The sequence below is a fragment of the Sitophilus oryzae genome, unplaced genomic scaffold (assembly GCF_002938485.1).
Source record: "Sitophilus oryzae breed Bouriz unplaced genomic scaffold, Soryzae_2.0 scaffold_1179_pilon_pilon, whole genome shotgun sequence".
NCBI lineage: Eukaryota > Metazoa > Arthropoda > Insecta > Coleoptera > Curculionidae > Sitophilus > Sitophilus oryzae.
The window spans coordinates 1-9,848 of record NW_022145814.1 but is presented as its reverse complement, the minus strand read 5'-3'; the positions used below and the strand labels follow the sequence as shown (position 1 = coordinate 9,848).

The 9,848-nt window shown below is 32.2% G+C and overlaps 1 protein-coding gene across 1 annotated transcript; it reads right to left on the bottom strand.

Moving 5' to 3' along the window:
• Window positions 1-7,836: 7,836 nt before the first annotated feature.
• Window positions 7,837-9,615, bottom strand: LOC115890989 (tetratricopeptide repeat protein 7B-like). The gene is made up of 4 exons (XM_030911374.1): window positions 9,471-9,615; window positions 8,334-8,572; window positions 8,056-8,253; window positions 7,837-8,008 (listed from the first exon to the last, which is right to left on the bottom strand). Exons 1-3 carry the CDS (start codon window positions 9,595-9,597, stop codon window positions 8,107-8,109), a joined length of 513 nt encoding a protein of 170 aa, XP_030767234.1. The 5' UTR covers window positions 9,598-9,615; the 3' UTR covers window positions 7,837-8,008; window positions 8,056-8,106.
• Window positions 9,616-9,848: the final 233 nt, after the last annotated feature.

Here is a 9,848-nt window from a genome sequence, read left to right as displayed (position 1 = left end):
GGTCTTAAATCCGGATATCTTAAATCCAATATTTATACCCGGATCGATCCGGTTCCGGATTGTACACTTTAAAAAATCCGGATCAGATCCGGATCTGATCCGGATTGAAAAAGGATCCGGATCTGATGTACAGCACTAATAGAAACATGAGAAAAACTATACATACACGTTCATTTATTATAATTTTTCAAAGATGTGAGAGAGAAAAAAAAATTCAAGTAAATCAAAACAAATACAAAATTTTCATTTTTTTTAAAACAATAAACTAAATTCAACTGAAAGTGACTCTTTTTACTAATAGCTATTAAACTGATTTGAAGGATTAATAACTTTTCGTCCGTACCTGTATAAAACTTACCTCAGTGGAAAAAATACATTTCCGGTAAAAATGTTCTTGGTGAATAGCTCCCTACTGCAACCATTTTCAAAGAACAAAAAATAAAAATGTTTTTTTTTTTTTTTTTTTTTTTTTTTTTTTTTTTTTTTTTTTTATTTTTTTTTAAGCTAATCATAAATTTTTTTTGAAAAGAAAAATACGATAAAAACAGATTCTGTTCAATCTTTAGCACAAAAACATTTTTTTTCAAATTTATTATTTTCAAGACTAATAACTATCCATCAACATGTTTAATTTTTTGTCAATTATTGACATGTATTGATTATTTCGATTTTAAACATAGCTACTCTGATCAGCCCTCTTGGTTGCAATTTTATTTAAAAAAAAAAAATTTTTTCTGAAAAAAAATGTTTTTTTTTTTTTATTGTTTTTTTTTCTCAGTTGTTTTATACAATTACGGACAAAATGTTATTACCCTCCAAAAGAGCTAAAAATATGTTGGTGGTGCCCCCTACATTAGGGACATAATGACATCAAACCGAATGTTCTCATGTCAAAAACAACACCCAGGACACCAAATTTTGTCCAAATATCGACGTTAATTTAGATATGTATTTGAAAAAAATCGAAATAAAAAGAAACTGCCTACACCCTGTCATTTACAAAACGAACCATTCCTCCGAATACAATTCGGGCCACCCTGTATATTCCACAGACCTGGACAATAGGTCCCATAACCCTTTTTTAATAAATTAGGTCTATACGTGAAACAAAGCGGACTTGAATCGATATTAAATGTCATAGTTAACGAAACCTTTGTTTAGACTAATTTAGCTATAATAGCGTAAAATTAGTAACTACCCAATATTTACATACTTAAGGAAAAAAAATGGGACAAACTCTCCAAAAAACATTTTTAGAAAAAAATTAATAATTTGGTATTTTTTTCTATGGACAAAATTTATCGAAGGAATATTTTATATTAATCGCATTAAAATATTAAAAATTATGGTACGTACCCCTTAAATATTAACTATTTTCAAAACTTTCATGAGCTCGAAAAAAAAAATTAAAAAAAAAATAAGAATTATTTTCTTTAATACACAGACGAAGAAAAAATCTAAAAACATCTTTGCACGAACCATTTTTACTTCGTTTTATTTACAGTAGTTACTCTTATTACGTTATTAAATAATTAAAAATAAGACAAAATAATTAAACGACCCTTATTAACGCGAATTATATTATGTACACAAAAATAAGTTCTCTCTCTGTGTGGAAGCTCGCAAATAAAAACACAGATCCAAAATTTAAATTTAAGAATGATACTGACGATTTTTAAAGAAAATGTTCACACACGCACTACACCGCAAAAGAAATCAAGGTCCGGCCAGTCTACTCCACTGACCAATCGATGGTCCGTCGGAGTAGAAGGGTTAGTTGAAAAATGGACGACGACGACGCTGTTGCCGAGCCAAACGGCGCTCGGCGTCTGGTAGCCAACGTCGCGACGGCATTCGACGCCGGTTTTTTTTTGCGCGGAATGCGCAAAGTTCAAGGCTGACAAGACACAAAGTCGCATTTGCGGGACTGTTGTAGGTCAAGGTCGGCTGGTGCAGACACACAGACACCACGCGTTTTATTGACAGGTGATGTGTCAAAAACATCATTATTGACAGGTGTTCGAAATTTGCCGTAATATATCGAAACCCTTTTTAATTTAAACTCGGGATGCGCGTTTCACTGCCCATATTAGTATCATCGCTATACAGGGTGAATCTTTAAAGAAGTGCAAATATTTTTAGGGTATACTTCGGGACACGAGAAACACGGTCTATTGCTGTTATTTTCGCCCGAAAAATTTTTTTTTGGAAATTTCAATTTTTTGGAACTTTTTTTAATGTTTAAGCTAACAATTATAATTTATCTTGATAATATGCAACATATTTGATTGTATTTGACTAAGAGTGGATCCCATGGGACCCTCCATTGCGGTCGCGAGGGCCTATTGTGGCTCAGTTCTCAGTTTCTACAAGCAGGCAGTGGCGTGGGTAAAAAATTAGGTGATGAGTATATTTTTTTAGAGCATTTCAGTTTGGAACCCTCCTTATTCCAAATTTGCCATGTTTATTATAAAATAGTAAACACGACCAACAAAATAATTTTTGGTAAAACAATACTACTACATAGCCATTAAAAATTCAGAAATTTTTTTTTTTTTTTTACATTTTAATTATTTATAAGATTTACCACTTTTTCTTATTTCTTTTTTGCAATTTATGGTTAAAGTTTCAGTTGGTCGCCCTTGAGATAAAACGTCCCTCTTATCTGTCTACCGTCTGAAGAGAGTTTCCAATAACACACCAAGTCATTAATTGGGTTAATTTTTTAACACATACACACACACAAAACAGTTTTAAAACACAACAACAAAACAAACAGCAAATATCGGCAAAAATTAACAAGTTAAATCAACAAAAGCCTTTAACAAACAACAATAAATAACAACTTTACTGTATTTACTCGGTTAATTACTCGCCGAGTAGTCGAATATTAACATAAATGCATAAATTATGCACCGCCGTCACGCATTTCCTGAACAAAAAACAAAAGGAAGACGAAGAGAACTGCCTAAAACCAAAAACTCATTCACATCGGTCATCGATAATAAACTTCGGGGCGGGGGGATTTACATCTGCCGCTAGGCTGACGTCACGTTACCATGGAAACCGTGCAGCCGCTTGGCTCAGAAATAGAAACATTTTCACTTGCACTCCTGGCTTGTAGGCGCGTGCGGGCCTATAATGCTACTTTGCCGGAATTAACGATGCGGTCGGACCTATTATGCAGAGGTCCGCCGGAAAAAAATAAATAACTTATAAAAAATTACCATTTTATCATTTAGATGCATGTAAATATATTAAAGTAAATTAATATTTTAAGCAGTAAAGTTTTTTCTTTAATTTGAGTATTTTTTCGGTGAAGTGCCCCTTCACCTACTGCACCTGACTAGGGAATGCAATCCCGCACCAAAATCTCAATCCCGCAAACCTGCGGGATTAAAGCAATCAATCCCGCGGATCCGCAAAATTGCGGGATTGTAAACAATAAATGCTTTTCTTTTCTCTCTCCGATTTTGGGATGCGGTTTGGACCAGGTTTTAGACGCATCTATTGTGATTAAGATGCTATGTGGTTTTCGAAAATATATTTAGCGGATTCTCGTATACAGGGTGTTTTATAATAGTGTACAAATTTGGCTAAAAATTTTTTTTACCGGAGATTTACAATTTTTGAAAAATCAAAATTTTAACTATGTACGACTAATCTGTATTGAAATTAGAAAAAAACAATTTGGTGTTTTTTTTTAATTTTTTGTTTTAAGGAAAATACGAGTTTTTTTCGAAAAATATGCATTTATTTAAAAAAAATATACATTTGGTCCTAAATGGTACAAAAGGCATTGTACATTTTGCATAGGCCCACAATATACTGATATAGCGTGTATCTTAAACTAGCTGTACAGAAATTTGGACCGATGTATACAGGGTGTTCAAAAAATATATTTAATATTAAATAAACTTAAATTTTATTATAATTTATCTACTTATTTTATAAATAAAAATATTATTCTGATGTTGAAGGTTTTTTTCAACTTGTGTTAGTTATCTGCTTTTAGATACACTTATATCAATAATTTTTTGGCATATGCAGAATGTACAAAGCTTTTTGTACCATTTAGGACCATCGTATGACTAAAAATGCATATTTTTTAAAAAAACGTCGTATTTTCCTTAAAACAAAAAAAGTAAAAACTCCGATAAAATTGTTTTTTCTAATTTCAATACAGATTAGTCGTACTTGGTAAAAATTTCGATTTTTTAAAAATTGTAAATATGCGGTAAAAAAGATTCTTCATCAAATTTTCACACTCTTATAAAACACCCTGTATACGAGAATTCGCTAAATATATTTTCGAAATCCCCATAGTATCTTAATCACAATCCACATAGTATCTTAATCACAATAGATGCATCTAAAACCTGGTCCAAACCGCATCCCAAAATCTTTTTTAGTTCAAGAGATATTCAACTTTAAATTTACCATAAAATTTTGCTTGTCCCGATAATTATGTCCGGCAGTTTATTTGACGAAATTGTCCACAAGTACTAGTTAAACGCTTTTCTTCACTTACGCACGCCAGAAAGAAATCTAACAACTAACCTGTTTGTTTCACTTATTTTTAATGGCCAAGCCGTAAGAGGAATCCCCTGGTGTCGATCCCGCACGGTAAATCCCGCAAATTTGATCCCGCGGAATCACAGAGGGATCCCGCATTTGCGGGATTGCATTCCCTACACCTGACGAGCCGCCACTGCAAGCAGGCAACATAGATGGTACATTAAATTTACAAGAAAGAAACCCAGAAAACAGTGGTTCTCAAAATTTAAGCAAAAAAATATATTTTTTTAATTTTCAAAGTAAAACATCTCAATTGTTTCGGACTTATTTGAAAAATGGTAAAGAGAAAATATGTTTCTTTTATAGAAATCTACCAGCCCTGAAAATATTTGTACTTATTTCAAACTCACCCTGTATAATTAAAAGCAAACTCCTAGGTACTCGATTGGCATTGGTACCGGGTTTAGCATAATCAATATAGCTAGGGTTGTGTATACGGCACAACCTTAGTTAAAAAATATGTATTTTTAAGCAGAATTGGACCTATAATGAAATATTAAATAAATCTTATTTTTACGTGAGGTATCCCTCCACGAGAGATTGTACATGTTTTTTGAAAGGTTCATATACAGGGTGCTTTATAAAACATGTGCCATACAAACGTGTTTTATTTCTTATTTTCTTATATCAACGTAGCTCCAATTCTGCTTGGTTTCGTAGCTACAGGAGGCCAAAGTCTCTTTTTTTAATATATTATAATTTTCTTCCAAGTGCTTGTAGCAATTCGAATAAAATTTTGAGGGTAAAACAGCCAGAGTGTGACAGTGTGACATATTTTAATGCCGAAAAAGTGAAAACAGGACAAAAAAATCCTGTGCGCCACTGTCTTTTTTCTCTTGTTAGCACAATTGTATAGACCGACTTCAGTCTCCTTGATGAGATAAACACAATTTTATCAATTTACCTTAATCCAAGACTAATAGCAACCTTTAAATTTACTTTTTTATTAACTGACCAAAATGTTAAATCAGTACTTATTGATTCCCCATCAAAAAATATTAAAAAATGTTCCATGCAATAAACATGGGTACGGAAATGCATAGTTTTAAAGTTGCAGGATGTTAAAATTTTAAAAAAATAGGTATTTTCTAATTATCTTTAAATACCTTTCTTTTATTCTTGAATATACATAGTTTTGATTACTGGACAGTTCTTGTATTTTTAATTTATTTATTAATATCTCTGAAACTAACGAAAAATATTTACTCATATCTTAGGATTATGTAAAGTGATCTGAAAGGGAGCCAAAAATGCAATAATATACAGGGTGTTCAATTTAAAAAAAGTTATCCCGATCCACTCACGCTTTTTTGAGCCACCCTATAAAAGTTAAAATATTTTCCTGAAATACATCCTCGTACATAGTTTAGGTTTGCACTTAAACAAAATTCCCCTTTTTTTATTCTATGAGCTACAGATGCCCGACGCACTATTGCCGGACCCTGTATAAAACTTATTTTAAATTTTTATGTTACTTTGTAATAAATAATACATAAGAGGTCGGTTCGATTGTTATAACCATGGTTAATGTGACGCAGTTTTTTGATAAAAATAAATAAGAAAAAAAATAAAAAACCCCATTATAAGTTTTTATGTCTGTTTTTAATAAATGGGACATAAAGGTCGGTTGGATAGAAAATATCACTGTTTGGCATTACCATAGTAACCAAGGTTACTATGACGCCGTTTTGATATAGAAACTAATGTATAGTAAACGCCACAAATGTTTGGGGGTGATTCATCGGACGCTACCATGTGAACTAATCTGTTCAAGGTCACATAAAACTTAATTCCAGTGCCGTGGTGTTTCAAGTCATATAATAATCAATATATAATCTGTTGTAACTTGTTGTTCTAACTGTCAAAGCCTTGTCAAAACAAATATTAGGTTATAAATATAAAATGGAATGCCCCATTGGTCGCACTGCAAGCACACCAATGGACTGACGCACAAAAACGAATCAATCAAAGAAACGCGATATAGTATCGTCTTTGTCAATCACGCTAACATTTTAGAATAAGTAGGAGGAGCGCAGGGAGATGATTAGACCGGGCCTTTAAAAACCTACGTCTGCGGTAAAAATTTACGTTTTTAATGTAAAAATGACAGCGCGCGTGTCGATTCTAACTTCATCAAGCGATGAATCACTCCCAACCATGCGTGGCGTTTACATTAACAATCTCATTTTAAGTTTTTATGGTAGTTTTTAATTAATTATTTATAGAGGTCGGGTTCGACAGAAAACATCTTCGATTGTAATTACAATGGCGACTGTGATGCCGTTTTTTGATGTACAAATAAATTAAAAAAAAATGTAAAAAAATCATTATAATGACACCTAGAGGTCGGTTAGACAGAATAAAATATCACGGTTTTCTGACCTGGAATAAAATGTAACAAACTCATTTTAAGTTTTTATATATATAAATGACACGTAAAGGTAGCTTCGACAGAAAATTATCATAGCTTGTCAATACAGTGGCTACCTTGACGCCATTTTTCTCGATTGTATTGTAGGATTCTTTATTAGTTGATAAAATAATTGAAAATTATTGATTGTTTGTATTAATACCATGTGATCGAAAAAAAATAGCGTTCAGTCGACTTGGAAATTATGATCAATGAGGTTCCCCATATACTTTTACATATAGATTCACAGCGATTTTCAATTCAAAGCCACCTATGACGCCGTTTTTTCGATTTTATTGTTCAGTCGGTTAGTTTAGTTTTTATTGTTCACATGGTTTAGTAGCTAGTTGTACTGAACTTCGCCTTGATGTAAAAAAGTAAGAATAAAATATCTAAAATAAAAACTCATTTTATGTAAAATATTATTTTTTTAAAATAATCTAACAAACTAAATACAATAATAATAGAATCACAATTAATTTAAGTTTAAAATAACAACAATAATACCACATTTACCACCTTAAATCTGTAGTGTTTTTGAACTAATTCTATCAACAATCAACAAAAATATATAAAAATATCCACCGATTGCATACAATAACAATTTTAATTAAATTATTTTAGCAACATTTATTCTTAATTATATCTAATTCTGTATGTGATGTGTAAATATAATACCTACCACACAGATTCATTTAAATAATAACAATATTTATACCTTTTTTCGTTTTTTTTTCTGTGAACGTTTTTAGTTGATAAGTATTTTCATTTTATTAAAATATATTTCATAGAGAGTTACACTTGTACTTTATAATAATCTGATCTCCGTGTTTCTAGATTCGTTATCGTTAATATATTTCGTTTTTTTTACCAAAACAGACATAGGTTCACTCAAAACATAATGGCACAGAACTGAACGGCAATATTGGATTATTTCTTTCTTCCAATAAAGCTGTAGCCATAGAATTACCCGCTTTTTCATACTCTCCCATCGCTTCCAAAACCTTTCCCAAATTATACCTAAAAACAAAACTTTTCTTCAAAATTACACATATATTTTGGCTCACCATGTAATGGTATTGTGAGGTTCGATTTTCGCCGCTTCCCTAAGGGTAGTTTCAGCCAACCCTTGCAATCCTAGGTAATGGTAAACTAAACCCAGTTGTTGTAAGGATTTTTACGTGCAGTGGGTTTATAGCCACTGCATTTTGGAAACAGAATTTTGCCTCCGTCCAGTCTTCATTGTGCATATGCAACAGCCCCTTCTAAAAAATATAGGTCTGAAGAAAGTAAATAAAGAAAAATATAATAAAAATTAAAAAAATATATTTTTTCAGAATCTTACCATATGCATAATGTGATGACTCAACGGATAAATCTGACTGGCCTCCTGAATGCATTGCTGCACGTCAGCTATTTGGTCCAAGGCCAAATACAGCTCGGCAAGTAAAAGCCACACCTCCAATTGCAACATCCACGCCCTCTGCGGGCCGGGTTTCGGACTGAAACTGCTCATCGAACTGGCAACCTCGCTCAGCGCCTGCTCCACCCTGGACACTGCGGTGTTGTGAAGTTGTAGAGAGCCTAAAATGGGTTATGAAAATATTAATATTTTCTGCAATATACCGTGTGCGTCTCAAAAGTGGCTCACCCCTATAACTTTTTTATTTTTTCAGATAAAAAAACGAGATTTGGTACGTTAGTATATAACGTAAATTGGGATTGATTGACGTATTCAATTGTTTTTGGTCACTTCCTGTTTCACCGGAAATTACTACTACTTTTGACTTTTTTTCGATAGAAAATGATATTCTGAATACAATGACGTATCATATGTCAACTTTTGACATTCTCGCTTAATAAAAAATTGTAATTTAAATCTCAATCTCGAGTGCCATGGCTATATTAAAAACACTAATTTATTAATCAAGGAGCCTTGGAAAAATAGATTTGATCGTCTAATGTTTTTAGTGTCTTGTCCTGGCCGGTTAAAAAATGCCCAAATCGTCTTTTTAATCATATCTCAATTTTTTCAAATGGGACGAGGGTGGCTCATTAGCATATTTGGAAAAAGCGTTTCTTTCGAATAATTTGATACCACACACTTGGTATTTCAAGTCAAATTTTCGTTACGAACCGCCAGTTATAATTTCAAATAAACCATATGCGAAAATGTCAAAAGTTGACATATGATATGTCATTCTCTTCAGAGTGTTATTTTCTATGGAATAAAGTAAAAAAACACCGAGGGTGCCATTTAAAAATCAAAAGTTGTAGTCATTTCTGGTGAAACAGGAAGTAACCGAAAACAAATGAATACGTCAGTCAATTATAATTTATGTCATATACTAACATACCAATTTTCGTTTTTTATCTGAAAAAATAAAAAAGTTATAGGGGTGAGCCACTTTTGAGACGCACCCGGTATATACAGTATCCGCCAAGTAGTTTGCATATAAGAAAATATATCGGTAATACATACTGGAGTCTTTGTCTGACATTTCTGATGTATATAGTTGAAACACCGATCTTGTGTCACTTTTTCTGTCACATTCTGGTACGTCAGATATCGTCTGACCTTCGTATAAATTCTTCCACAGTTCGAGCATTTGTCTTGCTGTAATCAATGCTACCTGTAATGTTAATAATTATAATTATATAACTTTGTCCATAAAAAAAACGAGAAGAATTGTCCACTAAAATGTTTTTTCCATTACTTATAAAACACCCTGTATATTAAAAGTATTGAAATAAAATATATTTCAATATCGATATTTTTTTGAAAAAGTGCATCCCTAATAGATAGAAATTTTTCAACAACGCTGCCTGTAAAGAAAGCTGTAAAGTTAATCATACAGGG

What these genes read in the sequence shown, in the direction of transcription:
- LOC115890989 (XM_030911374.1), bottom strand. Translation starts at nt 9,597, where the DNA reads ATGCTCGAACTGTGGAAGAATTTATACGAAGGTCAGACGATATCTGAC. An exon ending in AATGTCAGACAAAGACTCCA is followed by an intron (nt 8,573 to 9,470) that starts GTATGTATTACC and finishes AACCCATTTTAG; the next exon opens with GCTCTCTACAACTTCACAAC. An exon ending in GTCATCACATTATGCATATG is followed by an intron (nt 8,254 to 8,333) that starts GTAAGATTCTGA and finishes TATATTTTTTAG; the next exon opens with AAGGGGCTGTTGCATATGCA.